This window comes from Canis lupus, chromosome 15 (assembly GCF_003254725.2).
Source record: "Canis lupus dingo isolate Sandy chromosome 15, ASM325472v2, whole genome shotgun sequence".
NCBI classification, from domain to species: domain Eukaryota; kingdom Metazoa; phylum Chordata; class Mammalia; order Carnivora; family Canidae; genus Canis; species Canis lupus.
Window position 1 is genome coordinate 596,701 of NC_064257.1, and position 21,308 is coordinate 618,008.

A 21,308-nucleotide genomic window follows, 5' to 3' on the forward strand; every position below is an offset into this window, starting at 1 on the left:
AGATGTGTGTGTGTGTGTGTGTGTGTGTATACACACACGTACAATGGACTACTACTTAGCCATCAAAAAAGTGAAATCTTGCCATTTGCAACGAAGTGGATGGAACTACAAAATATTTTGCTAAGCGAAATAAATCAATCAGAGAAAGACAATTATTATATGATCTCACTCATATGTGGAATTTAAGAAACAAAACAGAGGATCATAGGGGAAGAGAGAAAAAAAGTAAAACAAGATGAAATCAGAGAGGGAGACAAACCACGAGACTCTTAATCATAGGAAACAAACTGAAGGTCACTGGAGGGAAGGGGGTAGAGGGATGGGGTGACTGGATGGATATTAAGGAGGGCAGGTGATGGAATGAGCACTGGGTGTTATATAAGACTGATGAATCACTGACCTCTGCCTCTGAAACCAGTAATACATTATATGTCAATTAACTGAATTTAAATAAAGTATAATTCTTGTTTAAGTGTTGATTGTAGAAATTTGCAAAACACACAAAAGCACAAAGAAGAAAGAAAATCCCCTGTATTCTTGGGACACCTGCATGGCTCAGTCAGTAAGACATCAGACTCTTGAGTTTGGCTCAGGTCATGATCTCAGGGTCGTGAGATCTGAGCCCTGCTTTGGACTCCACCCTGGGTGTGGAGCTGCTTAAGATTCTCTTTCTCCTTTTCCCTCTGTGCCTGCCCCTGCTTGTGTGCGCACTCTCTCTCTCTCTCTTAAAAAAAAAAAAAAAAAATCCCCTCTATTCTTAAAACAATCTGGATTTACATTTTGGTGTGTTTTCATACATTGTCTTCTCCGTCTGTATAGAATAATCTTTTTTTTTTTTTTTTTTTTTTTTTTTTTTTTTTTTAGAATAATCTTTTTGAAACAATGAAACACATACTCTGATTATGTTGTTGTTCCCCCTTGTAACTCTTTCATTTAATAAAAATGTTTTATTATATCAATAAATATCATTCTACCTCATTTTAATGGCTGCATAGAATCCCATGCCAGTTATCCTACCGTTTATTTAATCAACCCCGTTACAATGATTTTTATTGTTTGCATTTTGTTGCTTTTAAGAATAGTTCTATCTCGGGCATCCCTGGGTGGCTCAGTGGTTTAGCTCCTGCCTTCGGCCCAGGGCCTGATCCTGGGGCTCCGAATCGAGTCCCACATCGGGCTCCCTGCATGGAGCCTGCTTCTCCCTCTGCATCTCTGTCTCTCATGAATAAATAAATAAAATCTTAAAAAAAAAAAATAGTGCTATCTCTGATTATTTAGTTAGGATAACAGAACTGGAATTGCTGTGTCAAAGGTTGTGGGTTTTTTTTATTATCGTGGTTAAAAAAATCATAAAATTTCCCACCTTATTTACAGTATAGTAGTATTAAATATATGCACATTCTTATGTAAAAAGACTTTTAGGACTTTTCATCTTACAAAACGGAAACTCTATACCCATTGAACAACTTCCTGCTTAGCATCCTCAATTGTTTCAATTCTTGCCTAATTCTAAGAGGGACAGAAGCAGAAGATCTGGGCAGCCCGGGTGGCTCAGCGGTTTAGCGCCGCCTTCAGCCCAGGGCGTGACCCTGGAGACCGGGATCGAGTCCCACGTCCGGCTCCCGGCATGGAGCCTGCTTCTCCCTCTGCCTGTGCCTCTGCCTCTTTCTTTCTCTGTCTCTCTCTCTCTCCTGAATAAATAAATAAGAATCTTAAAAAAAGAAGCAGCAGCAGCAGCAGCAGCAGCAGCAGCAGATCTGGACATATCTCCCTCTGGATAGGCCCGTGTCCTGTCCTGAATCCTGGCTCAAGCGCTTGCTGGGGTCCCTACTAGGACATGTGACTTAACTTCTCCGTGCCTCTGTTCCCTTACCTGTAAAATGGGGATGGTAATATGTTATTACACGTGTACATTATTGTACATAGTTATCAACAGGAATAAAGGAGTTAATAAATATGAAGCTCTAAGAACTGTGTGTGGAATATCATAAACCCCGATGAGAGGCAGCTGTTATTTGTTATTATTATTATTATGACTGAACGAGATTTCTGTTGTCAAACCGTTTACCTACCATTTTCTTCAATCCTAAATCTAACAAATGAAAAACGACCGCCCGCTATTTTAATGCGTAACATTATTTCGCGTCACTGTGAAATTGTAATCGTAAAACCACCGCGATTGTAAGACCGCGCGTCAGCGGAGAGCTTGAACGTTTCTGCCCTTCGGGGGGTTGTTTCCAACCAGCTCCAGGACCAAGGGGGCGACAAACATCCCGCCCGCTTTTCGGGTTAAGGAGCGGAGAGCCCGCTGTCTGCGCACGCGCGGCCACGCCCAGGAGGGCGGGGCCTCCCCGCCCCGGCCCCGCCCCCGGCCCCGCCCCGGCCCCGGCCCCGCCCCCGGCCCCGGCCCCGGCCCCGGCCCCGGCCCCGCCCAGTCCGAGGCGCGGCGGGCTCGCGACGCCAGGCCGGGAGGTAGGGCAAGGCCGGGCTGTCCCACGTGGACGCGGCGGAGTCCCGGAGTCCCGAGGCGGGGCGGGCCGGCGCCCCCTCCGCCCTCCGCCCGCCGCCCGCCGCCCGCCGCCATCTTGCACCCGGAGCGGGCAGCGGCGGGGGGGAGCGTCCCCGGGGCCGCGCTTGGGCCCGGGGCGGTGGCGGGGGGCGGGGGCGGGGCGGGGCGGGCCCGGGCGGGCGCCGTCGGTGAGGAGGCCGCGGGGGGCGCGAGGCCGGGCCGGGCCTGTCCTCGCAGGGCAGCGCGGCGCTGGGGGGACGCGTCGCAGGCCCTCTCGCCCCGGGTTGCGGACACGGACCGAAGGCTCAGAGCGGAGGCTGGATCGCGGGGGTTGACCTGTCTCCGTATTTACCGTCGGGAGAAAGGGACGCCGGGCGGCGGGCGCGTGACCCCGGGCCCCGGGCCCCGGGCCCCGGGATGGAGCCCCTCGGGGAGCCTGCCGCTCCCCCGCCCGCCTCTGCCCCTCTCGCTGTGTCTCGGGAACAAATAAGTGGCACCTTTAGGAAATAATGATAGGATCAGGAGAAAGTTTGCTGCCCTGTCTTCCCTCTTTCTGTTGGTTTTATTCATTTCTTGCTCTTTTTTTTTTCCTTAGGAATTTAAAAATGCTGAAAAGCAGATACTGTGATATGTTCCCAGGGACCCCCGGCAAGGTGATGGCGGGGGGAGTCCGTCCCGTCAGTCCTGTCCACCGAACCCTTTAACACCGGGTCAGTCGGCCTCAGCTGTCAAAACGGGGCCGACCTGAGGGGCGTCGTCAAGGAAGTGGCCGGAAGTCCTTTTTTTCCCCTTTCTCTCTTTTTTTTTAATTTAAATTTAATTTAATTTATTTATTCATGAGAGACACAGGCAGAGGGAGAAGCAGGCCCCCTGCAGGGAGCCCGGCGTGGGGCTCGATCCCGGGACCCCGGGGTCACGCCCTGGGCAGCGGGCAGACACCCAACCGCAGAGCCGCCCAGGCGTCCCTCTTTTCTTTCTTTGGTTAATCAGCCTCTTCTGCGCCATCCAGGTGAGAGCTAAGAAGTATTCCGAGGCCAAGTCATGGATCCACCAGCGCGTAAAGAAAAATCCAAAGTTAAAGAACCTGCCAGCAGAGTTGAGAAGGCCAAGCAGAAATCAGCCCAGCAGGAGCTGAAGCAGAGGCAAAGAGCAGAGGTGAGATTAAGGAGGAGGCGGGTGTACCTGGTGTACCTGTAGTCGGCTGGAGGTGGTGCTGGAGCAGAGACTAGTAGAGAGGAGAGCTGTGAGGGGAGCACGACCAGCCTCCAGGCGAAACAGCTGTTCTCCTAGGAGGTCACTAAGGTCCGGGATGATGCCAGAACCCATCACCACATGACTCCTGTGCAGAGGGGTTTTTTTTTGTTTTTGTTTTTAAGGATTTTATTTATTCATGAGAGAGAGAGAGGCAGAGACACAGGCAGAGGGAGAAGCAGGCTCCATGCAGGGAGCCCGATGCGGGACTCGATCCCCAGTCTCCAGGATCACACCCTGGGCTGAAGGCAGCGCTAACCGCTTGAGCCACCCGGGCTGCCCCAGTGTGCAGATCTTTTGTGGGAGAAAGAAAGGGAAAAGAGAAGGGACGTGGAAGGGAGGGGTCAGCAGGAGACAAGTGTTGGACACTCCTGAGTACAGATATTTAGGCTTTGGCCTGGAGAGTAGCTGCTCATAAGTAGAAGTAGAGACCCAAGCTCTACACCCACCAAACGTATTTCTTTGTTCATTCGACACTTAGAATCACCTTGAAAATGAAAAACTAAATTGTTCACACTACCACATCCAGACATGTATTTTCTTTCTTTTTTTTAAAGATTGTATTTATTTATTCATGAGACAGAGGCAGAGACCCAGGCAGGGGGAGAAGCAGGCTCCCCATGGAGAGCCGGATGCGGGACCCGATCCCAGGCCCCCGGGATCTGAGCTGAAGGGAGCCGCTCAACCACTGAGCCACCCGGGTGCCATGTGTTTTTATTTTAGTTTGTAATATCAGAAGAAAGCTTGCTGCACAATCTTCCCTCTTTCTAGCCTTTTTTTTTTTTTTTTGAGAAATTTTAAAATATGGAAAAGCAAAATATTATAACAAACACCTGGGTACTCAGCCTGCCAGATTGGTAGTAGCTAATATTTTGTCCTAATTGCCTGTAGCTTTTTAGATAAATAAAAAATATGTGTGAATTTAAAGTCCTCTTTGTTCATTTCCTGTCTTATATACCCTTTTACCCTCTCTGGGCATCCACTATAATTTTTTTATGCTTTTACGCTCACATATATTAATAGATATCCTTGAGCAATATACAATGTTCTTTTGTGTTTTAAAATTTTACATTAATAAAATCTTGTGTTTTATTTTACATTTTGCTTACATTATGTTTTTTAGAACTATTCATGTTAATATAATAATCTAGTTTATTCCTCATCATTGCTTACAGTAGTCTATTTTATTTTTATTTATTTATTTTTAAAGATTTTGTTTATTTGAGAGAGAAAGCATAAGTGGGAGGAGGGGCAGAGAAAGAGAAGAAGCAGGCTCAAGGCAGGGAGCCTGATGTGCGAATTGATCCTGGGATTCCAGGATCAGGCCCTGGGCCAAAGGCAGGCGCTAAACGGCTGAGCCACCCAGGGATCCCTGATTCAGTATTTCCTTATAACACCCAGTGCTCATCACCCATCACACCCCATCCCCCTACCTACCCTCTGGGGTAGGTACCTAACCATCAGTTTTTTCTCTGTAGTTAAGACTCTATTTCTTGGTTTTAGAAACAAAGCAAATGAGCATCGGGGAGAAAGAGGAATACAGTAGTCTATTTTATAAATACACTTTAGTATATATACCCATTCCTCCAGTGATGAAAATCTAAATTATTTGGGGGTTTTTTTTGCTGCTGAAAACATTGCTGTATTGAAAAACTTAGATGTCTCCTTTGGGACCTGTGTTAGAATTTCTGTAGATCATATATAACTAGAAGTAGAATTACCGTGTGTATTTATTTCAATTTTACTAGGCATTGCCAGATTGCTGTCAAAGAGATTGTACACGTGTGCACTCCCATCAGCAGTGTAAGAGAGTTCTCATTTCTCACTTCTTTTCCTACTTGATAGTGGCACACTTTAAATTTGTGTTGATTTGATTCATCTGTTAAATACTGAGCTGCTACTATGTGCCCAACATTGTTGCAGGAGCCTGAGGGGCATGACTGGCCGAGGCAGAGAAGAATCCCTCCCTTGGTGAATGCCTTGGTGAACTCAATCCCTGCTTGGGTTCTGTGGGAGAGGCAGTCAATATACTAAATAAATTGAATAACATGTTTGAAATGAATCCGTAAACTGAAGTCCACCTGTGGATTGAAACAGACCATCTGAGAGCTACGGATGTGCATTCTAACAAATTAGAATGCATGTCCTCCCCTTTCCTTCACCTCTCTGCCCCCACCTGGATGCAGGCCCCCAGATGATTTGACTGCGTTGTACTTTGGGGAACAGTTTGAGGACTGCTGTAAGAAACAGCCTGAGGAAACTGTCCTTTGTGCATGCTGTAGGGATAGATGTTGACATTCTTCACATCCTTACTGACACCCTTTGGGTGAGGTTCCACAGGTTAGATTTCTTAGTCCAGCTCCAAATTCCAGCTCCTTAAGAGCTCCAGTTCTCCCCATAGGGCCTTGGACAAGATGCTTCACCTCTCTGAACCTCAGTTCCTCGGTTCCCCCTTGAAAAATGAGAATGATGAGATCTACCTCACAAGATTGTTACAAGGAACAGAAATGTGTGTAAAGTACTTCACACACAGTGCATGGCACAGAGAAAGCCCTCAGTGGACGGCAGCAGTTGTTAGGGACCACGTGCTTCCAAGCAGTTGGCGGCTTTTACCACGCAGACCCTGGGTGGAAGGAATGATTGCATTGATGGTGACGTGCTGAAATGAAATATCAGAATTCAATAATGGGATATCAGAACATTGAAATGTAATATTGCCAGGTACAGGGCCAGCCTGTACACGCATGACCATGCGTATGCTCACACCAGGGCTTACTATTGCTACTCCCATTCTGACCTTTGTAAGTCCTGCCTGGCATAAGGAAGGGAGATGGAAAATCTGTGACTTTGTGAAGTAGAAGATACTATTCTCACTTGAAAGTACAGAACCCCTAGTTACTGAGGGACTGAGGGGCAGGACTGCAAGCGCACCACATCTGACCTTGGCTCCTTTTCGCTTTGCCCTGCAAGGGCCTTGCTGTTTGCTTTATCTGTGCTGCCTGGAATGTAATCTCCTAAGATAGGAATGTGACAAGACCCTTGGGGGCAGGAAGAGACATAGTTTCCGTTCAATTCAACAAAGATGCCTCATTCCAGAAAGTTAGATGTGAAGGAGCTATGTGACCAGTAAATGGGAACAGAGGGCACGTGTGGCCTGAAGCCGCATTTGAAACCGTTGGTGACCCTTTCCCTCTTGAAAGTCCTTCTTTTCTTGGCTCGGACCTGCTGACCCATTTCAAGTCTCTTCTTTCTCTGCTTATTTTATTTTCCCTTCCACCAGCCTGCCTTTTGGATCTGGAGCTCTCTAAGAAGCTACTTAATATCCCTCTCTGTCCCCAGCTCAGTCATGCAGATTAAAATGCTCATTAAAGCACAAATGGGTGAAGCACAGGTTTGAATAAATGTATGTATATTCATATATATATATTCATATATATATAGCGTGTACAGCTTAAAGAAGATGAATGAAACAGGCACCCTGTGACTACCATCCAACTTAAGAATTAGAACATGAGCAGTAATTTGAAGCTCCTGGGGCCTCACTCTGGTCCCATCCCCAGCCCTTCCCACTAGCAGTGCCCTCGTTCCCTGACTTTATGCCGATCATGCTGTTGCTGTTGTGCACTATTTTAGTATTTCTCTGTGAACTCCCAAATAAAATTTTGTAGCCTAACAATGTACTGTCTAGTTGGCATGTTGCTGAATTTTATAAATGTTACATTCCGTAACTGACTCTCTTGGCTCAGCTTCTTTTCTTTTTTTTAAACTATTTGCATCTATTCATTTCTTTGTTTTCATTGTGGTAAAATATACATAACATAAACGTTAGCCATTTTAGCCATCAATATTACGCTTTTTGAAAATCATTTGTTTGTTGTTTGTACTTGTTTTCATCACTGTGTGGAATTCTCCATTTCCTTAAAGATTATAGGATCTTGGGGCCTCTGGGTGGCTCAGTGGTTGAGCGTCTGCCTTTGGCTCAGGGCATGATCCCGGGGTCCTGGGATCGAGTCCCGCATCAGGCTACCCACAGTGAGTCTGCATCTCCCTCTGCCTGTGTCTCTGCCTCTCTCTCTCTCTCTCTCTCTGTGTCTCTCAAGAATAAATAAATAAAATATTTTTTAAAAAGTGGAGGGAAAGATCATAGGATCATTCAAAGTTTGTATTTAGTCAGCTTTGATCATGTTATGTTCCTAGGGATTTATTTCATTTGGGTTTTCAAACTTACACAAGTTCATAATATTTTGATTTAATTTCCATTACATCAGTAATTATGTTTTCTTTTTGATTCTAATAATGTTTATGACTGCCTATTTTTATCTTGATAATTCATGTCAGAGATTTACAGGATTTTCTCTAGTACTTTCAAAGAACCATCTTGCGGAGTTGATGATCCTCTCTTGCACATTTGGTTGCCTTTTCTGCTCTTTATTTTGTGTTTTCTATTTGTCTCACTTTCCAGTTTCTTTTTTTCCCCTTCTTGTCTTTTCTTAAACGAATCAAATTATATCACCTGCACATAAACACACTCCTTCATTTTTCTCTTCTACACATTGAAAAGTTTTATGTTTCTGTTCTTTAGAGGACAGATTGATACCACAAGGATAAAGAAAGGTGAGGAATGAGGTAGATGCCTCACCTTTCACCTGAGAATGTCTCTTGCTGTTTTCCTGCCATCCCCACTCCCTGCCCTACGTCATATTCTTGCTGCCTCCTCCCTGGACTATTGTAATGATGCCTTATAAGTGGCCTATAATCTCTTCTTCCCCCACTTTCTCCCTCACATGGTCTCCAGTTATCTTTCCCAAAGCAGAGATATAATCAGGTTGTTCCCCTGCACGCTAATCTCGCTGGCTCTTCAGAGTCTGGCCAAAGTCCAGAGGCCTTGGCAAGGCATTGAAGGCTCCAACATACTTGTCACTTTCTCAAGCTCCCCAAACTCTACTTTATAATATCCTTCATATTAGCATAGTTGAAGTTTCCAGAACTAATCCTGTACTTTTCCATTCTGTTTAGTTCATACTACCCCCAGCCATCACCTGTCACGTCCTTTCTCCAGTCTCTGCTTGTTCAAATCCTCCTGATTCTGTAAAAGCCAGATCAAGCACCTGCCTCACTGCATCTTTCCTGATTCTCCAAATGGAATTAGTACCTGCCTTTCTGTTCCCTTCTCACTGTGCCTGCATTACCACTGCAGTCCTGGCATTTTCAAATGCCACAGCCTGTGGCGTCTGAAGACAGGTGGAGCAGCTGCCTTCTCTGCTAACATATCTTTTTCTCCCAATCAGATCTATGCCCTCAACAGAGTCATGACAGAGCTGGAGCAACAGCAGTTCGATGAGTTCTGTAAACAGATGCAGCCTCCTGGAGAGTGAGCCACCCTATGCTCAAACTAGGTGGGACCCTGGAGGCTCTGTTTGTCAGCTTGGTACCAGTTTTACTGAGATGATGATCCACTTGGAACCTTACAGATTTAGACAAGAAGACATTTGCATTATTCCTAAAACTGGATAAATCTGAACTTCCTGTATGTACCTTCTGCTTCATTGGTTCCTTCAGTCTGAATTGGCCCAATGCTTGCTGAAGAGACTTGTTTTGTTCTCCTAAGACAATAGATTCTTTTTTTTAAACCTTTTTTCTATTGTTTGAGAAAAATCAGTGTTTCTTGTGAAACTGTAGATCTTCTCCAAAAATACAAATAAAATACTAATAAAACATTCGTCTGCTCATACTTTAGCTTGGGATGCCTGGCCACAGAAAGTAGAGTCAGAAAAAATGTAAGAGGTAAGACAAGTTGAGGGGAGAAGGAAGGAGTAGAAGGGAGACAAGAAAATGTCTTTCCAGTTATCGTTCTTCCTAGGGCTAAAGCTCAGCAAACCCAACGACTCCTAAGTGTTCAGCCACTTGGGTATAATAAATATGTGACGCTTTATTCCCAGCTGAGCCACTACTCAGAGCAGAGGCCTGCAGCTAGGATTCCTCTCACCTTGTGATGGACAGCTAGCAGCAGGCTTGGACCAGCAGGGAGACGTGTGCAGGTGCTTTTCGCTTTTCATTGTAGGAGCTACTTTATCAGGCCTAGACGTGGGTTTGTGACGGAAATGTCCAGAACTGGTTCCTCAAGAACCATTCACCTATCCATCATCTACCTGCCGTCTTTCCATATCAAAAGTGTAAAGTTTCTGCTTCAGACACTTGTATCAGGAATGGTGGTTCATACTTCAGCTTTTATGATAATAGAGTTATTTTAATGCTGAGCAAAAGGAGAGCTTGTTCTTTCAGGGTATCTCATTTCCAGATATTACTGGGGAATAGGGAGAAGGATGTTAGAAAGCAGAATATGTATGGAAATGAGGTGGGCCACTCAGGACAGAGGATCTGGACACCACTACCTCCTTTTGTCTCCACCCTAGAAATGCCTATATTTTCTCTACTGGTGTTGGGAATCTCAAGCAATCCTCATCTCCTCTTTGTCTCTCTGCTACCTCTGAAGTCACCGAGAATTCCATTCTTGCTGTGGCTGATTTTGGAAGTCTGGGGTTATTAATGGGATGTGAGAAACTTGCTACCACTGTGAAGAATGTGTTCTGGAGAGCCTAAGTTATAACTAAGGATAATCTCTACAAAGATTATCCCCATAAATGGTAATTAGGTTCTATAGTGTCCTACCAAATCTGGATTGAATGAGGATTGTTTGGTTTTGTTTTTTTGAGGGGTTGGGTTTGGAGTGAACTATTATAAACCTATAAAATGCTGTAGTATACTACAAAGAGCAGTTTTTGGTCTCCAATGGCCTTGGGTCAAGTAGCAATTCTACATTAAGTTATTAGCCTCTGAGCCTCACTTTTCCCATCTATGTAGTGGAATATTTTTTTCCTATCAGGATCATTTGTTGGAGTAATAAATGAGATGATGCACATAATAGGTCTTCAGTAAATGTTCCTCCCCTTCCCAACCTTATTTCATGGGAAATGTTTCAAATTTCAAATAACCAAGTCATACATGAGCATCAGTTGGAAAGATTCTGATCCTTAGTTGAGGACTGCCTGTATTAACATGTCTCAGCCCTAAATCTGTTCCATCCTAGAGAAGTCCTCTAGGGTGGCAGTTTTTCAAACTGCTGGTGGTTGTAAAATCAGTTTAATAAATTATGATTGGTTTTTCTTTTTTTTTTTTTAAGATTTTATTTATTTATTCATGAGAGACACACGGGGAGGGGGGGGGGCAGGCTCCATGCAGGAAGCCTGACGTGGGACTCGATCCCGGGTCGCCAGGATCATGCCCGGGGCTGAAAGGCAGCGCTAAACTGCTGAGCCACCGGGGCTGCCCAGTTTTTCTTTTTAATGAAACAACAGATTAAAAAATATCACATGTGGTAAAAAAAATATTATTTCATGAAGCTTTTGTTTATATGTACTTACGAAAGCATGGGTTGTGGAAGAAAAAAAAAAGAAAAGTTCAAGATATGAGGGATGCCTGAACAAGACAGAACTGGGTCATCTTACTCACAGTTTAGGGGGACAGAAGTTTTATCTTCTGCCTCAGGGAAGGGCTCCAGAGGCCTTTATGTACATAAATGAAATAGCATTGAATGCTAAGGCTCTTGCAAGCAAAATCAGTGAAAATGAGGAGCACCTGCTTTCTGCTTCCCTACCTGGAACTCCCTACCCCTGATGTGATCTAGTCCCGGTTTCTCAGAGGTAAGAGATGTTTTTGGAGCTCTGCATCAAAAAATTCATGTTGAGAACAATGACATCAGGAAGTCAGGATGCCTGAGTTTGACTCTTGGGTCCACCACTTAACTAACTGTATGAACGTTGGGCAACTTTAAATCTCCCTAAGTCACCTCCGGCTCGGGTCATGATCCCAGGGTCCTGGGATTGAGTCCTGGGTTGGGCTCCCTGCATGGAGTCTGCTTCTCCCTCTGCTTGTGTCTCTGCCTTTCTGTGTCTTTCATGAATAAATAAATAACATCTTTTTTAAAAAAAATCTCCTTAAGTCAGTGAGTCTCAGACATTTTAGACTTCTTGATACTCTAAAACTGGAGGACCCCAAAGAGCTTTTGTTTTTGTTATTTATGTTAACCTGTAGTAGATTTTTATTATTTTAAATAAATAAATATTTTCAAACATTTTTTGTGAAAAATTAAAAAAATATTTTTAAATTTAAATTCAATTAGTTAACATATAATCTATTATTGATTTCAGAGGTAGAGATCAATGATTCATCATACTTACATAACACCCAGTGGTTATTACATCACATGCCCTCCTTAATGTCTGTCACCCAATTACCCCATCTCCCCACCCCCCTCAGTGACCTTCAGCTTGTTTCCTATGATTAAGAGTCTCTTATGGTTTGTCTCCTTCTCTGATTTTGTCTTGTTTTATTTTTCCCTCCTTTCCCTTATAGTCCTCTGTTTTGTTTCCTAAATTCCACATGAGTGAGATCGTATAATTGTCTTTCTATGATTGACTTATTTCACTTAGCATAATACCCTCTAGTTCCATCTGTGTCATCACAAATGGCAAGATTGCATTTTTAATGGCTGAATAGTATTCCATTGTGTATGTATATCACATCTTCTATCCATTCATCTGTCAATGGACATCTGGGATCCTTCCATAGTTTGGTTACTATGGACATTGCTGCTATAAAACATTGGGGTGCAGATGCCCCTTCAGATCACTGCATTTGTATCTCTGGCGTAAATACCCAGTAGTGCAATTGCTGGGTCATAGGGTGGCTCTATTTTCAACTTTTTGAGGAACCTCCATACTGTTTCCCAGAGTGGCTGCATCAACTTGCACTCCCACCAACAATGTAAGAGTTCCCCTTTCTCTGCATCCTCACCAACATCTGTCATTTCCTGACTTGTTAATTTTAGCCATTCTGACTGGTGTAAGGTGGTATCTCATCATTGTTTCAATTTGTATTTCCCCAATGCCAAGTGATGTTGAACATTTTTTCATGTGTCTGTTGGCCATTTTGATGTCTTCTTTGAAGAAATATCTGTTCATGTCTTCTGCCCATTTCTTGGTTGGGTTGTTTGTTTTTTTAGTGTTGAGTTTGATAAGTTCTTTATGGATTTTGGATACTAGCCCTTTATCTGATGTGTCATTTGTAAATATTTTCTCCCATTCTGTCAGGTGTTTTTTGGTTTTGTCAACTATTTCCTTTGCTGTGCAAAACCTTTTTATCTTGATAAAGTATTTTCTGAATTAATTCAGTTTTGCTTTTGTTTCTTTTGCCTTTGGAGGTGTGTCTAGCAGGAAATTGCTGCTACTGAGATCACAGAGGTTGCTGCCTCTGTCCTCCTCTAGGATTTTGATTGATTCCTGTCTTACATCAGGTCTTTAATCCATTTTGTTTACCTTTGTGTGTGGTGTAAGAAAATGGTCCAGTTTTATTCTTCTGCATGTGACTGACCAGTTTTCCCAACACCATTTGTTGAAGAGACTTTTTACCATCAGATATTCTTTCCTGCTTTGTCAAAGATGAGTTGACCATAGAGTTGAGGGTCCATTTCTGGGTTCTCTATTCTGTTCCATTGATCTGTGTGTCTGTTTTTGTGCCAGTACCATAATGTCGTGATGATTACAGCTTTGTAATACAGCTTGAAGTCCAGAATTGTGATGCCTCCAGCTTTGATTTTCTTTTTCAACATTCCTTTGGCTATGTGGGTTCTTTTCTGGTTCCATACAGATTTTGGGATTATTTATTCCAGCTCTGTGAAAAAAGTTGATGGTATTTTGATAGGGTTTGCATGGAATGTATAGATTGCTCTCAGTAGCATAGACCTTTTTAACAATATTTGTTCTTCCAATCCATGAGCTGGACAGTTTTTCCGTTTCTTTGTGTCTTCCTCAATTTCTTTTATGAGTATTCTGGTTTTCTGAATACAGATCCTTTGCCTCTTTGGTACATTTATTCCTAGTTATCTTAAGGTTTTGGGTGCAATTGTAAATGGGCTTGGCTCCTAATTTCTCTTTCTTCTGTCTCATTGTTAGTTAGAAGTACGACTGATTTCTGTGCATTGATTTTATCTCCTGCCACTTTGCTGAATTCTTGTATGAACTCTGACAATTTTGGGGTGGAGTCTTTTGGGTGTTTCACATAGAGTATCATGTCATCTGCAGAGAGTGAGAGTTTGACTTCTTCCTTGCCAATTCAGATGCCTTTTATTTCTTTTTGTTATCTGATTCCTGAGGCTAGGAATTCCAGTACTGTATTGAACAACAGTGATGATAGTGGACATCCCTGTCATGCTCCTGACCTTAGAGGAAAAGCTCTCAGTTTTTCCCCGCTGAGAATGATATTCGCTGTGAACTTTTCATATATGGCTTTTATGATATTGAGGTATATTCCTTCTATCCCAACACTGTGAAGAGTTTTACTCAAGAAAGGATGCTATACTTGGTCAGATGCTTTTTCTGCATCTATTGAGAGGATCATATGGTTCTTGTCCCTTCCTTTATTAAGGTAATGTATCACATTGATTGATTTGCAGATGTTGAACTACACTTGCAGCCCAGGAATAAATTCCACTTGGTTGTGATGGATAATCCTTTTAATTTACTGTTGGATCCTATTGGCTAGTATTTTGGTGAGAATTTTGGCATTCATATTCATTAGGGATATTGGTCTGTAATTTTCCTTTTTGGTGGGGTCTTTGGTTTTGAAATCAAGGCAATGCTGGTCTCATAAAAAGAGTTTGGGATTTTCCCTTCCAATTCTATTTTTAAAAACAGTTTCAGAAGAATAGGTATTAATTCTTCTTTAAATGTTTCGTAGAATTCCCTTGAGAAGCCATCGGCCCTGGGACTCGTTTTTTAGGAGATTTTCGATTACTGCTTCAATTTCCTTGCTGGTTACTGGTCTCTTCAGGTTTCCTTTCTTCCTGTTTCAGTTTTGGTAGCTTATATGTTTCTAGGAATGAAGAATGCATCCATTTCTTCCAGATTGCCTAGTATGTTGGCATAAAGTTGCTCATAATATGTTCTTATAATTGTTTGTATTTGGTGTTGGTTGTCATCTCTCCTCTTTTATTCATGATTTCATTTATTTGGGTCCTTCCTCTTTTCTTTTTGATAAGTGTGGCCAGGGGTTTATTGATCTTATTAATTCTTTCAAAGAACCAACTCTTAGTTTCATTGATCTGTTCTGTTCTATTGGTTTCTATTTCATTGATTTTGGCTCTAATCTTTATTATTTCTTTTTTCTTGCTGTTTTTAGGCTTTATTTGCTGTTTTTTTCTCCAGTTCCTTTAGGTGTAACATTACGTTGTGTATTTGAGACCTTTCTTGTTTCTTGAGAAAGACTTGTATTGTATACTTCCCTCTTAAGACTGCCCTTGATGCATCCCAAAGATTTTAAACAATTGTTTTCATTTTAATTTGTATCCATGAATTTTTAAAATTCTTTTATTTTTATTTTTTTATTTTTTATTTATGATAGGCACACAGTGAGAGAGAGAGGCAGAGACATAGGCAGAGGGAGAAGCAGGCTCCATGCACTGGGAGCCCGACATGGGATTCGATCCTGGGTCCCCAGGATCGCACCTGGGCCAAAGGCGCCAAACCACTGCGCCACCCAGGGATCCCGAATTTTTAAAATTCTTATTTAATTTCCTGGTTGACCCATTCATTCTTTAGTCGATGGTCTTTAACTTCCATGTGAGTTCTTTTCAAATTTCATCTTGTGATTGAGTTCAAATCTCAAAGCATTGTGGTGTGAAAATATTTAAGGAATGATCTAGTCTTTTGGTATCTGCTGAGACCTGATTTGTGACCCAGTATGTGATCTATTCTGGAGAATGTTCCACGTGCACTTGAGAACAATGTGTATTCTGTTGCTTTAAGATGGAATGCTCTGAATATATCTGTGAAGTCCATCGGGTCCAGTGTGTCATTCAAAGCCCTTGTTTTCTTGTTGATATGCTTAGATCATTGCAATGAGTGGGGTGTTAAAGTCCCCTACTATGATTGTATTATTATCAATGTGTTTCTTTAATGTTGTTATTAATTGGTTTGTATAATTGGCTGCTCCCATGTTAGTGGCATAAATATTTATAATTGTTATATCTTCTTGTTGGATAGATCTTTTAATTATGATATAGTATCCTAGCTCATCTCTTATTACAGTCTTTGGTTTAACATCTAATTTGTGGGATTCCTGGGTGGCTCAGCGGTTTAGCGCCCGCCTTTGACCCAGGGCATGATCCTGGAGTCCCGGTATAGAGTCCTGCATCAGGCTTCCTGCACCGAGCCTGTTTCTCCCTCTCCTGTGTCTCTGCCTCTCTCTGTCTCTCTCTCTCTGTGTCTCTCATGAATAAATACATAAAATCTTTTAAAAAAATAAATAAATAAAATCTAATTTGTCTGTATAAGGATTGCTACTCCAGCTTTCTTTTGATGTTCATTAGCATGATACTTGGTTTTCCATCCCTCACTTTCAATCTGGAGGTGTCTTTGGGTCTAAAATCAGTCTCTTGCAGACAGTATATTAACAGGTCTTGCCTTTTTTATCCAATCTGATACCCTGTATCTTTTGATTGGAGCATTTAGTCCATTTATATTCAGAGTAACTATTGAAAGATATGAATTTAGTGCCATTGTATTACTTGTAAAGTCACTGTTTCTGCATATTGTCTCTGTTCCTTTCTGGTCTGTGTTACTTTTGGGCTCTCTCTTCACTTAAAGGATCTTTTTTAATATTTCTTGCAGGGCTGGTTTAGTGATCACAAATTCTTTTAGTTTCTGTTTGTTCTGGAAGCTTATCACCTCTCTATTTTGTTTTTGGTTTTTGTTTTTTTTAATAAAATAATTTTTATTGGTGTTCAATTTACCAACATACAGAATAACACCCAGTGCTCATCCCATCAAGTGCCCCCCTCAGTGCCCGTCACCCACTCACCCCCACCCCCCGCCCTCCTCCCCTTCCACCACCCCCAGTTCATTTCCCAGAGTTAGGAGTCTTTATGTTCTGTCTCCCTTTCTGATATTTCCCACACATTTCTTCTCCCTTCCCCTATATTCCCTTTCACTATTATTTATATTCCCCAAATGAATGAGAACATACACTGTTTGTCCTTCTCCGATTGATGTACTTCACTCAGCATAATACCCTCCAGTATTACTCTCTTTCTATTTTGAACGACAGCCTTGCTGGATAAAGTATTTTTGGTTGCATATTTTTCTCATTTAGCACCCTGAATATATCATGTCAGTCCTTTCTGACTTGCCAGGTCTCTGTGGATAAGTCTGCTGCCAGTCAAATATTTCTACCCTTATAGGTTACAGACCTCTTGTCCCAAGTTGCTTTCTGGAGTTTCTCTTTGTCTCTGAGATTTGCAAGCTTCACTATACATATGTTGAGGTGTTGACCTATTTTTATTGATTTTGAGGGAGATTCTCTGTGCCTCCTGGACTTGAATTCCTCAGATTATGGAAGTTCTCAGTTATAATTTCTCCAGTATACCTTCTACCTCCCTGCCTTCCTCTTCTTTGATCCCAATTATTCTAATATTGTTTTGCTTTATGGATTAACATATCCCTTGAATTCTCCCTTCATGATGCAGTAGTTGTTTACCTTTCTTTTCTCAGCTTCTTTATTCGCCATCATTTTGTCTTCTCTATTACAAAATCTCTCTTCTGCTTCATTTATCCTAGCAGTTAGAGCCTCCATTTTTTATTGCATCTCACTAATAGCCTTCTTGATTTCGACTTGATCAGATTTTAGTTCTTTTATTTCTCCAGAAAGGGATTCTTTAGCGTCTTCTATGCTTTTTTTCAAGCCCAGTTAGTATATTGATAATCATTATTCTGAACTCTAGTTCTGACATCTTACTTATATCCATACTGATTAGGACTCTGACAGTCAGTACTGCCTCTTGTTCTCTTTTTTGAGGTAAGTTTTTCCATCTTGTCATTCTTGCAATAAATGGTTGCTTTTCTATTTGTAGAATTGCAGCAATTCTTTTTTTAGATCTCTGGTTGAGTTCACAGGTGTTCAGTATGATTTGATAGCTATCTAGCTGAATTCCTGGGACCAGACAAACCTAAGGTCTCTTACTCATTGGCCATTTTGGAAAGTTAAAAAAAATAATTTTTCAAAATAAAGAATCAAAGACGCCTGGTGGCTCAGTCGGATAAGCATTGACTCCTGATTTTGGCTCAGGCCATTATCTCAGGGTCCTGAGATAAAGCCCCACATAGGGCTCTGCACTGGGAGTGGAGTCTGCTTAAGATTCTCTTTTTCCCTCTCCCTTTGCACCCCCCTCTCTAAAAGAAATTTTTTAAGATTTTTTTATTTATTCATTCATGAGAGACACACACACAGAGAGAGAGAGGCAGAGACATAGGCAGAGGGAGAAGCAGGCTCCATGCAGGGAGCCCGATGTGGGACTTGATCCCGGGACTTGATCCTGGGACTCCAGGATCACCCCCTGGGCCAAAGGCAGGCACCAAACCACTGAGCCACCCAGAGACCCCCAAGAAATAATTTTTTTAAATTTCTATATACCAAGAAATAAATTTTTAAAAACACAAAGAATCATTGAGAAGGGTAGCATTAAAAAAAAGAGAGAGAAGGGTACCATTGTTTTACATTTTTGCAAATCTAACATTCAGCTTACAGGAAAGTAGCTGGTTTTTCATACTTCTGCATCCTGTATTCTCTTATTGTTTTAGTTACACTATATAAAGAAAATCTGGCCTCACACTGATATGTGGTTGAAAAAGAGGGGAGTATTTTAATGATCATTTTAAATGTTCTTCTTTAATACTATACTAAAATTTAGTGGGTGGTCATTTCTTAAAGGTTAAGTTAAAGTTGCAGCTTGAAATCTGATACTATATTAATGAACTTTTTATACTCTGTTACATTAAAATCCACTGGTCTTTGACTCTTGCCCTTTGAATGGGTTGTTTATATGTGATCTTGTAACATCATGTGCTGATCATTTAGGAAATACTGCTTCACTGAGTTATGCAGATCTTCCAAGTGTTTATAATTTTATTATTTTATTATTTATTGTTAAAAATAAATTTTCACTAATATCTCTCCTGATCTCATCAGAAAAATCTTTGAGTATTCAGAAGCTTTCAAGCTCACGTTAGTAGAGGTAACAAAAACTTTTTTCATGAGTGACAGTGTCAGCTCCTATTTCAAGAAAACCAAGTCTGAACACCGTAGTTTGCCAGTCATCCTTTGGTATCTCACAAGGAAAGCAGCTAATTCAGCTCAAACTCAAAATAGTGCTTTTCCTTGAGACAACCATCATAACTTCAGTATGCAGAAGCTCTTTATGCATGATTTGCACAGAATGTTAAAAAGATATATACTCAAGGGTCAAGGTCTAATAAAATGAATAATTTTTACTGCTTTATCAAGGACTTCATAAGTGAAAATTTTTAAAAAGATTTTATTATTATTTATTTATTCATGAGAGACACACAGAGAGAGAGAGAGAGAGAGAGGCAGAGACACAGGCAGAGGGAAAAGCAGGCTCCATGCAGGGAGCCCAACGTGGGACTCAATCCTGGGTCTCCAGGGTCATGCCCTGAGCCAAAGACGGTGCTAAACCACTGAGCTACCCAGGCTGCCCATAAGTGAAACATTTTTTGTCTTGTTTACTGTGAGCATATGACAATGACAAGTACATTTGACTGCCAGGATCATTTAGTGCCACTGCCTAAATTCACAGAAGGGCGCTAGGAGCTTTACCTACCATTCTTTGCACCATCAGTAAAATGTCAACAGTGATTTTCAATTCCTGTTTTAGGATTTTTAAAAAGATTTATTTAGTTACTTGAGAGAGAGAGAGAGAGAGAGTATGAGCATGTGTCCATGAGTAGGGGAGAGGCAGAGGGAGAGAGAGAATCCTCAATCAGAGTCCCCACTGAGTGTGGAGCCCCATGTGGCCAGATCCCAGAATCCTTAGATCATGACCTAAGTCAAAATCAAAGCTGGGGCAGTTGACGGGATGAGCTCTGGGTGTTATACTATATGTTGGCAAATCAAACTCCAATAAAAAAATATACCAAAAAAAAAAATCAAAGTTGGGTGCTTAACCACCTGAGCCACCCATGTGCCCTCTTGTTTTAGCATTATTAAGAAAATAATTTTAACTCTGAAAAGGTCTCCGAAATTTCAGGGGTCTGTAGACCACACTTTGAGAACTGCTGACCTTAAGCCTGTAGTCACCTACATCATTGGGTTGTGTGGAGGATTAAGTGAAAGAGTAAAGTGCAAGAAACAATTCCTGACACATAGAAAGGACTAAATAGATGATAACTATTATTATTACTATTGTTTTAAATGAAGAGATATATAATGGGAAAGGAGGAAATTTAGAGGAAGAGGAAAGATCTAACTTTTATTTAATACTTTTTACATGCCATTCCCTATTCTAGTTATTTTATGTGTCATTGTATTTAATTCACAAAGCAACCCAGAGAGGAAGTAAATAATCCATTTTACAGTTAGGGAATGAGTTTAGAGAGATTAAACCTTTCACTCAAGGTCACAGAGTTAAAAAAAAAAAAAGGCATAATCCTCAGTCACTTGACCCTTTTCACTTGGCACAGGTCAGGTAAGAGGGGGCGAGACAGGAAATCTATACCCATTCCCAAATTGAGAAGTAGTAGAACTGCCTTGAATCAAGAACTAACCCCTCTGACTTCGTACATTCATCTGAGAAGTACATTTTTTTTTTTTTTTTTTTTGCCACGTCCTGATTTTTATTAGACTGGCTAAGAGAACTTTTAACATTTCCCCAATTCTCTATTAACAGAATTCTTTTTTTTTTTTTTTATTGGTGTTCAATTTACTAACATACAGAATAACCCCCAGTGCCCGTCACCCATTCACTCCCACCCCCCGCCCTCCTCCCCTTCTACCACCCCTAGTTCGTTTCCCAGAGTTAGCAGTCTTTACGTTCTGTCTCCCTTTCTGATATTTCCCACCCATTTCTTCTCCCTTCCCTTATTTTCCCTTTCACTATTATTTATATTCCCCAAATGAATGAGAACATATAATGTTTGTCCTTCTCCGACTGACTTACTTCACTCAGCATAATACCCTCCAGTTCCATCCACGTTGAAGCAAATGGTGGGTATTTGTCATTTCTAATAGCTGAGTAATATTCCATTGTATACATAAACCACATCTTCTTTATCCATTCATCTTTCGTTGGACACCGAGGCTCCTTCCACAGTTTGGCTATCGTGGCCATTGCTGCTAGAAACATCGGGGTGCAGGTGTCCCGGCGTTTCATTGCATTTGTATCTTTGGGGTAAATCCCCAACAGTGCAATTGCTGGGTCGTAGGGCAGGTATATTTTTAACTGTTTGAGGAACCTCCACACAGTTTTCCAGAGTGGCTGCACCAGTTCACATTCCCACCAACAGTGTAAGAGGGTTCCCTTTTCTCCGCATCCTCTCCAACATTTGTTGTTTCCTGCCTTGTTAATTTTCCCCATTCTCACTGGTGTGAGGTGGTATCTCATTGTAGTTTTGATTTGTATTTCCCTGATGGCAAGTGATGC

General features: G+C 41.8%; 1 protein-coding gene across 1 annotated transcript; it reads left to right on the forward strand.

The window, feature by feature from the left end:
• The first annotated feature begins 2,893 nt into the window (after window positions 1-2,893).
• Window positions 2,894-9,477, forward strand: LOC112642252 (small vasohibin binding protein). The gene is made up of 3 exons (XM_049093950.1): window positions 2,894-3,219; window positions 3,519-3,664; window positions 9,049-9,477. The coding sequence occupies exons 2-3, from the start codon at window positions 3,551-3,553 to the stop codon at window positions 9,133-9,135; spliced, it is 201 nt and encodes a 66-aa protein (XP_048949907.1). The 5' UTR covers window positions 2,894-3,219; window positions 3,519-3,550; the 3' UTR covers window positions 9,136-9,477.
• Window positions 9,478-21,308: the final 11,831 nt, after the last annotated feature.

What these genes read in the sequence shown, in the direction of transcription:
- LOC112642252 (XM_049093950.1), top strand. Translation starts at nt 3,551, where the DNA reads ATGGATCCACCAGCGCGTAAAGAAAAATCCAAAGTTAAAGAACCTGCC. An exon ending in AGCAGAGGCAAAGAGCAGAG is followed by an intron (nt 3,665 to 9,048) that starts GTGAGATTAAGG and finishes TCTCCCAATCAG; the next exon opens with ATCTATGCCCTCAACAGAGT.